Raw genomic sequence first — 17,506 nt, forward strand, 5'->3', positions numbered from 1 at the left:
CTGTTCAGCCTGTTGCAGAGAAGTGTAAACATATATATGACCCTGGACCACAAAACCAGTCATAAGTGTCAATTTTTCGAAATCTAAAATTAATAAATAAGCTTTCCATTTATGTATGGTTTGTTAGGATAGGACAATATTTGGCCGAGATACAACTATTTGAAAATCTGGAATCTGAGGGTGCAAAAAAAATCTAAATATTTAGAAAATCATCTTTAAAGTTGTCCAAATGAAGTTCTTAGCAATGCATATTACTAATCAAAAAATAAGTTTTGATATATTTACAGTAGGAAATGTACAAAATATCTTCATGGAACATGATCTTTACTTAATGGCCTAATGATTTTTGGCATAAAAGAAAATTATTTTGACCCATACAATGTATTTTTGGCTATTGCTACAAATATACCCCAGCGACTTAAGACTGGGTTTGTGCTCCAGGGTCACATATGATGTGTAACAAGAATCTTTACATATGTGCTATTAGATTGTTTTTCCTGTATTTCATCTCACAACTTTGCATAACTATGATTGCAAATCCCTCCCCCATCAAACGCACACAAACCACATCACTCAGGTATGTCTTCTGTAATCAGTTAAATGACTCAAACCAGCAATTTGCTTTGATGTGATTGTCTCTGAGTGCCAGCATGAAATCCTGATGAAAGCTCTTCCTCCGCCTGCCTAGATTGATTAATTACAATTTTGATTTCATTTTTAATCAATTAGAGAGGAGGGCTGTCTGACCCTGACAGATCAAGACTGTCTCATTTGCAACATGTCGTTGTTTCCCTTTACTCTTGCAACTGGTAGAAATAATGTTTATTTCATGCATTTTGGAGTTATATTATAGACAACATCACTGGGATTCATATCATTAAAACTAGGGTTGGTCTTGTTTGACTATGAAGCACAGAATTATTGAATTGCGTACTTTAGAGAGCACCGTAGGATTAAGCGGATTGCATTGCAAAAATTAGGAAAATGGAAAGTAAATATTAGTCTTGTGCATGCATCAGATCAAGGACAAGACACAGGGAACAAATGAAGTGATTGCTTTATATTCAACAAAGTTTTGGAGGTTATGCACTTTAAAGGTCATGAAGATCCTGTCTGTGATTTGGTCCTGTCACAAATACGCCCGTCTTGGCTGACAGCCTTTGTTTTCAGAAAGGTCTTCATCTCAGTTCTATTGTGAAAGGGTCACTTTGAAGTCCTGCCTTAGCTTTTACCTTAAACCACTCTGCTGGCTCTTTTAACAAAGAGAGCATATAAAAATATACAAAAGGATCTGAAACTTAACAAAAGGAAGTTTTCTCACACACACACACACACACACAAACATTGATCATTGACTTCTGTATTTTAAACTAAATATGATATTAGCTGTTTAAACCCTGTAACCAAAATATGAGACATTTAAATACTGTTTAAAACCATGATTTTGAAACTATGAAATGCATTTTATATAAAATAATCTAAATTCAATAGACAAAATGTATTTACATTTATTTAAAATGTAAAAAAAAGTGAGCTAATAAGTTGCAAAATTCAGGAAAGATTTAAGGAAAGAGGGAAAATTGAGGGAAAAGACAGATAATTATGGCTTAGTGTCTCACAATGACAAATTTTCTCATAATAACTTAACATCTCTTGATAAACTTTCTCATACTAATGACTTATTTTCTCATTATTATAAGGCGTTTTGTCATTATTACAAGAAAGTTTCTAATTTTTACGAGATGTTTTCACAAAATAATGACTTATTTTCTCATTATAGTTAGTCAACATTACAAGAGAGCTTCTCATAATTATGAGGTGTTTAGTCATTACTAGAACGTTTCTCATTATAAGATGTTAAATCATTATACTGAGATAGTTTCTCATTATTATTAGATGTTATGTCATTATTAAGAAAACAATCTCATTGTTGCAGCTTACAGAATCATATCAAATGAGGCAGAACCTGGCTTTCCTGGCTAAGTCTGAGACCACAGATATAGTATGTATATACATAGCATGCATTACAGTATGTAAGACAATATCTAATAGTTCTAACAACAAAAAACATGGGATTTATGCCTGTAGTGCTTCATAAAAAGTATACTGTATTTGTGGAAAACACCTGCTGCTGTATGAAATCAATCTGAATGTGTTCCTTTGTGTTTTGTCAGGGGTCCCTGGGAAGCGTAATGAGTTGTATTATGAGTGCTGTAAGGAGCCGTACCCTGATGTGACTTTTACAGTAACGATGCGCAGGCGAACCTTGTATTATGGTCTGAACCTGCTCATTCCCTGTGTGCTCATCTCCGGCCTGGCTCTGCTCGTCTTCCTGCTTCCAGCAGATTCTGGAGAGAAGATATCACTGGGTAAGAACCATAAAGCTTTCTCTTTTTTATCACAATGTTTATGTAAAGTTTATGCATAATTATGCATATAAATGCATATAAAGTTTTCCACTTTGCCGTCTGTCAGGTATCACTGTCCTCTTGTCATTAACGGTCTTCATGCTGCTAGTGGCTGAGATCATGCCGGCCACCTCTGACTCAGTTCCTCTCATAGGTAAGTCCAAATCGTTGGATTTTCATATTATGTACTCAATCACATGAAGAACATTTTGGCCGTTGATGATGTCTTAGTACAGCTTGCAGGTTTAAATGCTTGTGTCTTCTTTGACTCGGTAGCTCAGTACTTTGCCAGCACCATGATGATTGTGGGTTTGTCGGTTGTTGTCACCGTCCTCATTCTGCAGTTTCATCATCATGATCCACAAGGTGGAAAGATGCCAAGATGGGTGAGTGAAAACTCTAAGCATTGTTTAATATTAAGATGAAAAAAAGATCATGCAGGACTATGCAGAACAGGGTTATTATTGTTAACTAAAACGAAAACCATAAAAACATTTTCATTGCTTGAAATAAAATAAACATTAACTGAAATAAAAGATTAAAAAATATTTCTGCTAGTTGCCAAGGCAACATTTCTCATTTTTGTACTAAAATAACAAATTAAACAGATGCAACAGATTCACACAGAAACATGTGCCTCATTGCCACAAATGAAAACAACATGTGTTCTAAAAAGACCTCAACGTATCAAACATGTTTGATATCCTCTGACTGGATGCAATCACAGGCTAAAGACACTGCACGATTTTCTGTAAAATTGGTCAACTCCAACTGCACAAAACTGACTTTGACATACGGCAACTAGCGTCAGCTTCTCCAAACTGCAGATTGGGGAGAAAATTTGTAGCTTCCAAAAGGGCGTTTTCGCAATGATGCTGGATAAGAACAATTTGGGGTTCCCCAAAAAACCTTTCAGTGAAAATTTCATAAAGTGCCAGTGCCCCTATTATTATGCAATTTCCAATATTGCCTTTGATGCAGTGTGTAATTTAGCTGTATGTGAATGTAAACGATCTGCAAAGTTGTAAAGCCGAAAGTGCACGATGGATAATGTTATTGTCTCCCAAAAGAAAGAATCGACTCTGAGCCTAAACTAGTCATCTGTAATTTGAGTCTCACTTCTGTTTATATTTCTGACATGCGCTGTACGTGGTAGACCAATCACAACAGACTGGGCCATCTGACCAATCAGAGCAGAGTAGGCTCACGGAAAGGAAGGGTTTAGAGAGACTGAATCTTAGAACTGCTTCGAACGAATCGTTTGAGAATCGCTGGAAAATTAGGTGATATTAAATGCATATTTTAAGAAAACGAAAGCATTTATGACCTTGCATGCATGTGATCCTATTTTAGGACACTCCTAAAACAATATTAGGAACATTAAAAATGACATAATAGTGTGAAGAACCTTTTTTCCACTATAAAGAACCTTTTGTGCAATGGAAAGTTTCCATGGATGTTAAAGAATCGACATGCAACCAAAGGTGCCAATAAAGGGCCTTCATTTTTAAGAGCGTAAGTTCATGAAATCACTTCAAATCATTGCACACTGTTACTGCAATACTTTTTTAAGCTATCAGGAATTGTGTAATCTTTAACTTAAAATACTGCTTTCCATTCAAACAACCAGTGCTGCAGCCACAAAAACCCAAATACAATAAAAATCCACTAAAATAAAATCGCTTCTGACAAAAATCTGAGAAAACCTCCTGAACCCTGAATTTGCGAAATGTAGGTGAGTTGTAGAATGACTTGGCATCATGGAGAGGTAATGAGGTATATTTGTATTAAAGTGTATTGTCTCCTCTGCTACTCTTATGAGAAGAAAAGAGCTCTTAGCTACAGCTGGCTGGTGTTTCTTATTTGGTTCATGTCCAGTGGGACGCATCTGCCGCTTGAAGCAGGTCTGAATCTTTAAACACAAGAAACCTTTAGTGGACACTTTCTCCCATAATCTAATGAAATACACCGACTTCATACAGCATATCATCTTTATAAAGACAGGAATGCCTCATGCACTTAATCTTTTAGCAGATTCTTCCTGCTCTTCTTAGGTACGTGTGATCCTGCTCAACTGGTGCGCCTGGTTCTTGCGCATGAAGAAGCCGGGCGAGGAACGCAAAGCCAGCTACAAATATGACCACTCTCCAGCGCACCACGCCAGCGCCAGCAGCATTCAGATGGGAGTAATGCCCGGTCAGCCGCCTTCTGCCAACTCCACCACCAACGGTCACATGAACCTGTACTTTGGCTTCCACTCCATTGACAGCGCATGCTGCCCTCCCAGCAGCGACTCCGGTGTGTCTTGCAGCGGTGGGCGAGTCGGTGGGTCACCAAACGAAGAACAGCAGGAGGCAGTTAGGATGTTTGCAGGCGAACAGGAGATCCATCGCATCCTAGTGGAAGTGATGTACATCGCTCAGCGGTTCCGTGACCAGGATGAGGCCGAGGCAATCTGCAGCGAGTGGAAATTTGCGGCAGCAGTCGTGGATCGGCTCTGCCTGGTGGCGTTTTCACTTTTCTCCATCATCTGCACCTTTACCATTCTCATGTCTGCGCCAAACTTCATTGAGGCAGTCTCGAAAGACTTCACATAATTGCAAAAGCATCACACTTTCGTTTTCTTTTGTTTTTAAAGAAACACCACGTGATTGAGAAGTGTCTACCACCAAAGTCGGTTCCTTCTTTCTATTGTTACAATAATTATGATAAAAAAAGAAAAAGAAAAAAAAACTTGACAAAGTTGTGTATTTTTGAAATGTGACTTTTCAAACAAACATACAGACCCTTAGACAAGCTGTTTGGGTGATATTTTGTCTTTATATAATGTATGTGGATTGAGCACTTGAGGGCTGGTTTATGTAAAGATGTGTTCTCAGTGTGCGAACACTGTTAGTCACAACAGCTAAAAATGTGTCTGTGAAGTTTATGTGCTGAAATTCTAATATAATCAGTCCCATAATCCCTTTGGAAGTCACACAGTTTCTTTTCATTTCTTGGCTTTAGTAATATTTTTAGCATTTAATATTATTTTAGAATTAAAAATCATCACCGAACTGACATTTGTCATACGTTTGTCATACGTTGATGGTAGAATTAATATGCTCTGTAACGGTCACTTTCATAATTTTGACATCTTTTTATAAATATTACAGTTATTAGTATATTCAGATCTCTCACTTTGTCCGGTTTGTCCACATAATCAGAGTGTCGTTATTTTGTGACTTCATTCTGACCCTGTGCTCTGTTGTATTATGTAAAAACACTATGTAAACACTGTGGATATACGTCATTTTGTTAGAAAATATAGATTTAAAAAAATAAAACAATTTAAAAAGTTCTAGGTGAGTCTGTGTATTTTGGAAAATAATTTTCTAGCATTTACTTATCACTTTCTGTAGACTGTGCATGTATTTTTTAAGGCTTTAATGTTACTTATGCTCAAAAACACTAAAAGCTCTGTTGAGAAAGGAGAGAAGAAAAGCATACAGAACTAAAGCATACAGCTTTGCTTATTCATTGAGTTAGCGGAGTAGTGCAGATGCTTTTGAGATCCAGTAGTCACTGGGTCGGTTGGATGGCAACATCAGTTACCACAAAATTTGTGGAGTGTCCTAATAGACAGAATAAAAATATACAATTAAGAATAAATGAAGTAAAAATATAACGATAAAGACAATAATACAATTTCAAAGCTCTGATACTAGTGGTTTAAAAACAGACAGGAGGTAAATATACGGAAGCATGTTACCGCTTCAAAATAAAAACACGAAGTCAATTGTGAGGTCATTTTAATATTAAGTTTAAAATATGAAATAAAGTCACAGTTGTGAGATTTAAAGCTACAATTACCCTTTTATTTATTTATTTTAACAGCGTAACTATTTAAACTTTACAAGAAGAACTAAGATGAAGTCATAAAGTAACCTGTAGTAGACAGAGTTCCAGCACGAGCGGAGGTCTTGTACAGAAGAAGCTGGGCTCAGGAGCATAGTTTTGCTGAGGTTCGAAATGCACCACAGACAGCATGGGGTTCATCACCCTCGACAGCGCGTCTTCAATAACCATGTTTGTGTCATCCCAGCGACAAGCATACATGAACATCCCATGAACCAACACACCATCCTCCATGGTGGGAAGCTATAAAGCAGACCACAAAGTATTGATTTCATACATGATGTCAGTCACTTTCACTTTCATTTGAACTTTTGATTCATCAAAGGACCCTGAAGAAAATGTCTCACCAACTGTTTCTTGAGTAAATCAGTGTATTAGAATGATTTCTGAAGGATCTTGTGACACAAATGACTGGAGTAATGATACTAAAAAAATTAAGCTTTGATCACAGGAATTGCTGCATTTTTGATCAAATAAATGCAGCCTGGGGGAGCATAATATGGTAATGAAAAACTAAATTATGACTGTTATTCATGCTAACAAAAATGGACCTCAGAGAAGAATGAAACTTATGATGTCCGTTTACCTAACGTTCATTTACCTAGTCATATCAGAAAATATATGTTGAAATATCCCTGCATGTTTCCAGGCTGACCTCCTCGTCCATGTCAAGTTTTTTTCCGGGCTAAAGGGTTTTCAAAGCTTCAGTGACAAGGGTCTGGTCTCTGTACACTGGTACCATGTTGAAACGAAAATTCAGCTCATCACGAACCAACTCTTTATTGAACAAACAGATTTCACCTTTTTTCCAGGGCATAGTTTTGTTAGGATTTTTTTTTTTTTTGCCAGAGCAAATATTATTAATTCAAACTCGTTACTTACCTGTGAGGAATCCTTGAGGAAAAAAGAATCCAGAAATCCAAAAAGACTTGGGCTGACCACTTGTGATCCAACTCTGCTCAAACACACACTTCACAATTTTCTCAATTCAAAATGAAAAGAAGAATAAAGGTCAATCAAAATACAGCAAGAATCAAAACAACAACTTTTCACCACCTGAGGGAGAAAGAAGTCAGCTCAAAGGTAAAGCCGACAGTCTCGGGTAATTTCTAATTCAGATCATATGAAAGATTTAGTGACTAGAGGGTTGAAGGTTACAGTTGATGGACACAACTACCTACATGACTTTGACAAAGACCCTCTAATTATACTGCTGGGGAAAACATCAGGATGTTTCCAAGCAGATAAATAAGCACTTATATTAGTGTACTACAGTCTTTGTAGAGAAAAAGTTCACCTCATTTTTCGGTTGTTCGCTTGCATGTTCTTCATCACCTCCTCATATTGTGCTGGAAGACTTTTCTTTTTCATTTATGATGATGGGCTTATATTATGCAGTGCACCTCACTCAGTTCAAGCTGATGTAGAGGAAACCTCTCACTTCACTGCTGAAATTTAAACTAGTCCAGTTACATATGCCGAGCCTGTTTGGTGATTTCAAAAACAGTACACTCTGCGATTCATCCATATTAACATGAGCTTATCGTGCATGTCTGTGTGTTATATAACAGAGCACTCAGACCAGCCACACGGACAGCACATCCAGGCAGAGATAGCAGTTTGGGTGTGCCCATCAACGTGCAAGAGAGCTATGACCATATGTGTGTGTGCCAGACAGTGAAGCGAGTATACAGTAAAGAAATTGTAGTTGTTTATGTAGCTCAGAGTGTCAGAGTGTGTTGTTTGGAATGACTGTGAGCCCCTCTGGCTCCATTCATGAGCTATTATACCAACAGCACACAGCTCATACATCATTGGCCTTTACTGGAATCCCCAACCCAGAGGAAATAGTCCATGTACCATGAGGGTGAACCTCCTGAATTCAGAGGGGAAAAAGTGAGTGTGTGTTAAACCAGAGACTATTTTAATGCCTTAGTCAGGAATAATATAGTCAAGATTTAGATGCATAAAAATATATGAAATTTTAAATAAGCAAGCATTTAAAATGTAAAGTTTTTAAAATATGTGTCATTTTTTTCTACAGGATTTTGTGAGACTGTAGTTGGTGGACCTTCTTGCTCTTTCCAGGGACATGCACCCTTGTAAGACAATTTTGTACATTTTAAAGTTAAATGCATCAATCTGGTGTCTGTCAGACATTTTCCAGTGCCCAAAATGAACAAAGTAAAAAAAAAAATTAAAAAAAAGGTTAGTACACTGACTTGTACCTGGACTTAAAAGTGTACTCAATGTCTCAGAACACTCACACTGTAAGAAGTAATTTGAATATATAATAATAATAATAATAATAATAACAATAACAATAACAACAACGTTATTATCATTATTAAACTAATTAAACTCACTTTGAGTATGCACCATTTACTGCATTAACCTTTTACATAAATTTTCTGATATGATAATTGTACTAAGCCATACGCAATTTTGATTTTAGTCTGACAGATGTGTTGCCAAAGCAACTTGCAAAACACAGCAGTATGTTCCGTAAGCATCGCTGATCCCAGGCATCAGTCACCTTGCCTCCATACGTAATCTCACCTACAGAGACAATAAAACACACACACACACACACTTAAACACATTCTGTTTCATTCCATGACTGACCGATACCTTGCCAAGAATTAATGAGACAGTTTGACATTGTGCGAAGCTTCCTTAAAAAGTCTTTCCCAAAGCCACTCATAACAACATTACTGGAACATTTTTGTAGTACCCACATGCCACCAGCTGCACCAAATTTAATAATAATAATTTTCACCAGCTGATGATCTGTAAAATGATGCCTACTTAGATGCATTCCTAACAATCAATAAACATTTTGTAAATTTTAGTGAAACAGTCCAAAGGTTTTTCTGAGAAATTTCAAAAATACCACATTAATATTCAGACTTGATTTCTTTATGAATAAAGTACTTTATTCATACTTTATAATGCATTTATTTCATAGGCAAAATCATAGAAAAACACATAGAGTACAGTACAGGTACACACTAAACCCTAGCCACCGTCACCACTGACTGAGAGAAACCTGTGAAATTGTAGATCAATGACTGATGCTATAAATACTTTGGCAATAAACACACACATACCTGTGATGTATATAAGAGCATCCCAGGGTATATGTCCTGTCTGGCAGTAGAGGTTTAGGTTGAGAACGGATGTTCCAGCCCAGAGGACCAAATTTCTTCCTCTCTTATATATGCATACACACACATACACAGAAAAACACATACAGACAAATAACTAAGGGAATGATTTATAGGATGTGAATTAATAAAGCCCTCATGAGCATCTATTGTTCTGCAAATTGGCCAATTTTTCAATCCAGAATAATGTATAATTTTTGTTTTATTATTCCTGTATCAAATAATGCTGTTCTTTTGAATTTTCTACTCATCAGAGAATACTAGAAAATAAGAAACATCCTCTCGTGGTTTACACAAAACTGTCGCACAACCATTTTTTACATTGATCTTAGAATCAGGATATCAGAATGATTTCTGAAGGATCATGTGACACTGCAGACTGGAATAATGATATTACCACTAAATAAGTGGTTTGCAGCTGTAGTTTCTTACATAAAACCATAGACATATAAGAAATAAAGAAAAACAAATTTAAAATTAACCTGAAACAAATTTACAATACAGTATAAGCTACACACAAGCAAAGCTTCCATCCAATTGTTTTTATTTAAATTTTAATTTATTTGTTCCACACCAGTCCTGTTTTTATTTTATTGCAAGAAAAACATAAGGCTTCCCATAAGGCTTCTAAACTTTATAATCTCTATAGGCTTCAAATTGAATAGAACCCCATCTTTGACTACACACTGATTTTTCAACCCTTGAGCCCTGACCTGAATGATAGCGTGGAAGAAACACACTCCAAACACGATCTTCCTCCATTTCCTGCCAAGGATGTGTTCCTCAAAGAACGTACTGCTGATCTCAGTAAAGGCGCTTCTCACATTGGCACGAAGACCCTTCGGGGGCTCGTTAGTAACCTGCCATCACAATAACAAAGGCTCATTAGTTCCCTGGCAACACAGGCATATTAACAACAAAACAAAAATTAAAGCCAAAGACAAAATAGAACTGCTAAAATTAATAAACTAAGTTACAAATTTAAACAGTCTAGCTGCTTAAAGACATCAATATCAGTGCACTTGCATTATAATCAAACATTGTTTAAGGCTTTATAAACTACTATTGGTTCCAATGATTTGGTAAAGCTGGGGTTTAATTGATAGGGACGTGAGCACAGGGGTGTTAATGTATTAGGTAGAGAGAGAATAAAATATGAAAGCTTGTGAAGTGTTATCTTCTTCTTGCAGGAGAGTGTGACTGCCTTAGTGTGACTAAAATTGTAATTTGATATACATGCAGACATATCGCAGTGCTAGAAGGATGAATGACGTGTAACGGTAAAAATATGTGCATGTCATCAGCATATGGATGCCATCGACGCAGGAAGCTTCGCTCTACATTGATGTATGTTTTCCTCTCCGAAAGATAAAAAATGAGATAGAGGCATGTGAATGCTTTCCTGAAAAATCAGTGCTTGTTTGTGAGCGCTCATAGAACTTTATGACTATCAGTTCCTATAGCTTTTACGTGTGTATGTACTTGAGCAAGTGCATGTTCTTGTGTGACAGGAAAATACAGTGACAGGAAACACATTGGTAGCCATGGAGCTAAGGAACAGTCTGAAGTCCTCATGGATAACAGTGTCTGCAAAGGCCATACAAGAAGATGACAACAGAAAACAGGACAACAAAATAGCTTTACAATGGATTCACATGTGCAACACACAATCTGTAATATAAGGTAGAAGCAGGTGCAAAACAGGTGAGTCTGTCTAAAAACAGAACAATAATATTTTCACTGAACCATATAAAACGCACACAGACACAAATATAAACATACAAAAACATGTCATTCATTTTGCATGTTTATTTGGCAGGTGTCGGCTCCAGTGACAAGGTTCTGGAGAAATTATAATGACCATATATCAAGTCTGTAAATATAATATCCATAAAGATTTGATTGATTCTTTAATTCTTTAAGCAGGGGTTTCAACCTTTTTCAGCCCTGCTTATTTTTTAACATTTAGGCTACTTAATACATTTTAATCCAGGAGAGACAGTCAGTAAGACATTTTTATTTAGCAAGGATTCATTAAATTGATCAAAAGTGTTTTTTAAGCATGTTCACTATTTTGAATAAATGCTGTTCTTTTTCTTGAATTTTTGAAAAAAAAAATATATTGTGTTTAAATATTTTCAAGAAGAAGAAGAAACAGAAGAAGAAAAGGTTTCTTGAGCACCAAATCAGCATATTGGAATGATTTTTGAAGGATCTTGATATTAAACAATTAATGACTCGCTTGGGGTTGTAGGTGTCCCTGCTGAAGACCTCACACACACACACACACACACATAAACCAACCAGGTTCAGTGAAGGTTTTGATGAGCTCCTCCATTGCCAGCATCCAGGACACAGCAAGGTGACAATTTTGCAGGAAGATCCAGTTGCCAAGCTTCCATAATCATTCTCTCCGCAATAGGCCCTGACCCTGACCCAGCGAGATTGATTTCACCCTGCAATACAAGAAAACCAGAATAACTTATTTGTCATGTTTATATTGTAGATACTGCATTTGCCAAAGTTTGTCAGGTCAATTATTGTTACTACAATTATTTCAAATACACCCAAGCCTAAACGACACATCAACACAAACAAACAAACAATAAATAATAATGCTTTACATGCCAGTCTAAGGGTCTTTTTTTATTTAAAGAATAGTTCTTGGCCATCCAAAACTAGTACAAGTCCTTGACAGTAGGTGAACATTTTGAAAATGTGTTTCTTGTGGCTTTGTTGGAATATGACTAATGAATCAACTGTTCTCATAGTTGGCATACAGAAGCGACCGATAGTAGCATCCAGGCTCAGGTTTACGATTTATTGCAAGACTGAAAGTAATGGGAGTACAGGAAATTGGCAGCAGTGGGAGCTAGAAACAGTGTCTTGAATTTAATTCTATCATATTCTGGCAGTCAGAAAACGATCTGAGCAGAGATGTGACATGAAAAGATTACAGAGGGTTAAAAACCATTTGAGCAAATGGATTTTGGAGCCAGTTTAGCAATATGGCAGATGTATAGCAGATGCTGGTTGGCAAACAAGAATAGAATTCCAGACAACCTGGCCGAGAAAATGATTAAAGTAGTGGTCGAGTAAGGCTGCTGCTATCATAATGTGATCCTTAAAGAAGAGCGTATCACCCAGGATGACACCAAGTGGTGATACACACCAGGAGGCAATGACTATGTGACCTCTGAATGAGACAGAGAGAGATTTGGTGAGGGATGTCATGGCTGAGAGGAAGAAGAACTTGTCACAAATATAGCTGAGGTGATCACATTTGATATGTTGGCAAGGCACACGCACAGGAGGAGGAAATTATGTGTACTGCTGAATGTCATGAGCACAGCAGTGCTAAAAGAAGCATGGGATTTGAAGAAGAAGTGAAGTGTAGCTGAAGAAGAATAGAGGTCCAAGCACTGATCCCTGTGGTACCCCGATTTTGAGCACAATGTGAAGAGTTTAAGCCTTTCTTGCAGGAAAACAAGGACAGCAAAGAAACCCTCTTCATAAATATCACATACTGAAGTTTTTTATTTTTAGGAGATAAGTTTGTAAGCTATCTGAAACATGTAACACACATTCAATATGAATGGATATACTCAGCAGAAGTTAACGTACAACACTCTGAGTATTCATTCATGTAAGTATGTACTTACATGTGTAACTTAACTGGGAGTGAGTAACAGGGTGTATAAATGTCACAGTGCATGTACAAGTAACTATCCTGGTATCCTCTCTCGTTGGCAAACCGCTGGAACGCTCCCATTGGATCTGAGCCTGTGCTTAGAATGAAGACCAGGGGAATGGAGGGAGACATATCTGCGTACAGGGTTGCAAGATCCACTGGGGGATTTTCCACAAACTGTTGTCCCAAACCGATGATAACAAACTCAGTCACTGCAAACACAACCTGAAAACACAGAGAGTGAGATAATCCATTTAAATTATACCATATTTATGCATTCAGCTGATAACAATACATAACTCATGCAGACTTACAAGAAACTTGACACACACAGGAACCGTAACACACACACACATTGGTATAGGTGGTTTATGGGGACTCTCAATAGGCGTAATGGTTTTTATACTGTACAAACTGTATTTTCCATCACCCTACACCTAAACCTGCCCCTCACAGAAAACTTTCTGCATTTTTAGAATTTTACTAACAAAAAAATTTTGTTCGTTTTTTAAGCCTTTTGAATTATGGGGACACAGGAATCTGAGAACTCCGTCTGAGCTTTTTTATCAGGCTCCTATGAAATACCATTGGACATTTTTGAAAATAAGGCATTCAAAAACTGACTAATAACCTTTTATTTGCCATTAAAGTGAAATTACTTAACCTAAACATAGGAGCCTGATAAATATGCTCATCTAAAAGAAAAAATCTCAGATGGACTTTTTGCATCTGAAGTCATATACACTACTGTTAAAAATTTGGTGTCAATAATTAATTAATTAATTTGTTTGTTTGTTCTTGAAAAATACTAATTTTTTCAGCAGAAAAAAAAGACTAGTGAGATGTTAACTCAAAATTGCGAAATATAAACTAGAAGCTGCAAGAAATAAATTCAGAATTGTGTAATGAACTTTAAATTATGAGAAAAAAAAGTCAGAATAGTGAGATTAAAGGGTTGCAATTACTTTTGTCAGTAAGATTTTTTTTTTCAAATGTTATACTGTTATTTTAAAAAAATTCACAGAAAAATTCTGAGAATTCAAAGTATTGTGAGATTTCAACTCAGAAATACAAAATACAAACTCGAAAAAAGTCAGAAGTGTGAGTTTTGCTCTGTTACAAACATTTTAATGCAACTGTTTGGGCATATATTAATGACAATTTCAAATCCAAAATATGTTTTTTTACCTTCTCCTCCATAAAACTCTTGATGAGGATACGTTTCTGAAAGGCCCCAAGCTGCTGGTTCCAGTGACCTCTGACCTGTGGCTGTTTCTCAGAGGGAGGAAGGTCAGTAACATACCCGTCCTACAGTTCAGGGTTTATTGTTACCTCTAGTTTCCCTGCAAAAAGAGAGAGTGAAAAATAGTGTCAAGATAAGAGTTACTGTATGATTTCCATTTTGTGATGCTTTTCAAGTATACGCCAGTGATGTTTTAATGAAACAGGAAGAATATACGCAGTTTGATAGAAATAGGTGTAGATATCATCTTTTTTAAATGCTGTTAAAGCATGGCAGTCTGTCTTCTAGGTTACAACAAGTCTCCCAGGCAAAATCAGAAAACCACGGCACTTCTGACTTCTCTGGCAATTCCTGCAGTGGGAAGCAGGAGTGTTATGAACAGAAAATGTGTGTGTGTGTGTGTGTGTGTGCTTGCACAAGTCTGAAAATAATATTTCATCATGCTGATACATGTCAGAAACCATCAAACAGCATGAATTGAGATTAGGGACTTTGATCAAGCAACAAGTCATTATTGATTTGAGTACAAAAATGTTGACAAACATTGGAGCAGACTGAAATAAAAAATCATCCAAAGAAAATTAGTTAGAAGCAGCGATGTACACTATATTGGATTATTACACTAGGAATCTTTTTTCTCTTATTTCTCTCCCCAAAGAATTTCTTAAATTTCTAAACCATATTAACATCCTATACTAAGAGGTTCATAAATAAATGAACACAAAAAAATATCCACCAATGTTTATAAAATTTGGTAAATGACAAATGTTTCAGTTAACGTAACTTCTCATGTAATATATGAAAATGGTGATTCATATTATGTGTGGAGACACACTGGAGTGAAAGTGCAAATGCAATCCAAATACTTTTCAGATATAAAATGGATGTTAATATCAGGTGTAAAGGGAGCTTGTGGTTCGGGTTTGCCTGTGCAAGAGCAGTGGGTGGTTGCCAGGACGCAGCAAGTTACTTTCAGGTTACCTGGGTGTTCTAAATGGTTTCTAGATGGGTGTTCTGCATGGTTCCTTAGTGGCACAAGAGTCCAACCCTAAGTATCTTCTCAGCAAGCCACATGATTTGAGATATCATTCCTGTCCCCAATGGTACTGGATGAGACATCAAGTTTAAAGGAATAGTTCACCCAAAAATGAAAATTTGTCATAATTTACTCACCCTCATGTCGTTTCTAAACCTGTGTAAGTTTCTTTCTTATGTTGAACACAAAAGAAGATATTTTGAAGAATTTTGAAGAATCAAATAGTGGTCCGCATTGACTTCCATAGTAGGGAAAGAAATACTATGGAAGTCAATGGGGACCATCATCTGTTTGATTACCAGCATTCTTCAAAATATCTTCTATAATGTTCAACATAAGAAAGAAACTTATACAGGTTTGGAACAACATGAGGGTGAGTAAATGATGACACAATTTTCATTTTTGGGTGAACTATCCCTTTAATATATCACTAATATATATTCCTTAACATATCCCTATGCCCAAGCCATGCCCTATGACGAGCAATGGCAACAGAGATGCTTCAATTTGAGACAGAACAGAACAAAACTAGACTCTGGTTACTGGAAAACATGCAAATACATATTGCTTCAATGCACACTAAAACAATATAGTAACAGCATGGGGCATTTGAGAGATGCCTTTTTAATGGGGGCAGATAGCGCAGGCCCCTGAGGAAAGGGAAAATTTTGAAAACAGCTCTACAATCTAACAATTAACACAATTAAATCGCATTCATGACTTGTAGAAGGATAATTGCCTTCTACAGAATTAGAATAAGAACTCACATACATAAGCACTCACACACACACACACAGTCTAGTGCACTATCCTTCTAGGGACTCCCCATAGGCGTAATGGTTTTTATTCTGTACAAACTGTATTTTCTATCACCCTACACCAACTCTACACCTAAACCTACCCCTCACAGAAAACTTTCTGCATTTTTACAATCTCAAAAAAACTCATTCTGTATGATTTATAAGCTTTTGTACCCATGGGGACCTCAATTTAGGTCCCCACGGTGACACAAGTCCTCATGAGTTGGTGTGTATTCAGGTTTAAGTTTCCCCCAGTGTAGAAAAACATGTACACACACACACACACACACACAGCCTCACAGAAAACTTTCTGCATTTTTACAATCTCAAAAAAACTCATTCTGTATGATTTATAAGCTTTTGTACCCATGGGGACCTCAATTTAGGTCCCCACGGTGACACAAGTCCTCATGAGTTGGTGTGTATTCAGGTTTAAGTTTCCCCCAGTGTAGAAAAACATGTACACACACACACACACACACACAGGTATTCTTTCTTTCTTTGTCATCACATATGCTCTTTCGACTTCCCTGACCTTCTCCATACCTCCAGCCCCTCACAGGAAGTACTGCCACTCCTGCTGGGAGATCTCTACTCTCTGCATCACGATCTCCAAACACAGCATGAAGCTGTAGATGGCCTTGTGCTGCTCAAAAAGGCCACGGGACACATTGGTGTAGGCGCTCAATAGAGTCTGATCCAACAGGATCTGTAATCTCATGCTCAGATCTTTGTGCTTCTCTGCTGACTCAATAGTGTTGTTGAACAACTGCAAAGAAATTTTAGGGAAATTTCCAGGGAATGTATAAACTGACAAAATGTATACATTAAAAGCACTGGAAATCGCTTTGGATAATCAGTTTGGGGTCAGTGGGGTTAATGAAAGAATTTAAAAATCTTACAAACCCCAAACTTTTAAATAGTGTTGTATATATAAAAATAAAGTAGCTGGGTTTTATTTTATTATATGTGACCCTGGACCACAAAACCAGTCATAAGTAGCTGGGGTATATTTGTAGCAATAGCCAAAAATACATTGTATGGGTCTGTAACACAGTTCGTAGTCACGGGAAGAAGGAGACGAACATTTAAAGAAAACTTTAATAATAAAACAAAATAGAACAAACATAACCAAAACACAAAATAAAATCCAGGCCTGGTCCTCTCTCGTCCAACACTGTCGTCACTCCTCCTTTTATCCTTCCGGAGCTCCTCCATGGGACTCGAGACCGGTGAGTGGCGCAGGTGTCGTGCATTAGCATTT

The 17,506-nt window shown here is 36.9% G+C and overlaps 1 protein-coding gene and 1 pseudogene across 1 annotated transcript in view; one reads left to right on the forward strand and one right to left on the reverse strand.

The window, feature by feature from the left end:
- Window positions 1–5,743, forward strand: part of LOC107562618 (neuronal acetylcholine receptor subunit alpha-7-like) — a 48,877-nt gene extending 43,134 nt beyond the window's left edge. Inside the window, exons 8-11 of the mRNA XM_016247282.1 lie at window positions 2,175–2,369; window positions 2,476–2,562; window positions 2,685–2,794; window positions 4,463–5,743. Coding sequence (XP_016102768.1) covers window positions 2,175–2,369; window positions 2,476–2,562; window positions 2,685–2,794; window positions 4,463–5,005 — 935 coding nt within the window. The 3' untranslated portion in view covers window positions 5,006–5,743. The remainder of the gene's footprint in view (window positions 1–2,174; window positions 2,370–2,475; window positions 2,563–2,684; window positions 2,795–4,462) is intronic.
- A 177-nt stretch (window positions 5,744–5,920) lies between these two features.
- Window positions 5,921–17,506, reverse strand: part of LOC107562603 (dynein heavy chain 6, axonemal-like) — a 24,443-nt pseudogene continuing 12,857 nt past the window's right edge.

This window comes from Sinocyclocheilus grahami, unplaced genomic scaffold (assembly GCF_001515645.1).
Source record: "Sinocyclocheilus grahami isolate Dianchi unplaced genomic scaffold, SAMN03320097.WGS_v1.1 scaffold829.1, whole genome shotgun sequence".
NCBI classification, from domain to species: domain Eukaryota; kingdom Metazoa; phylum Chordata; class Actinopteri; order Cypriniformes; family Cyprinidae; genus Sinocyclocheilus; species Sinocyclocheilus grahami.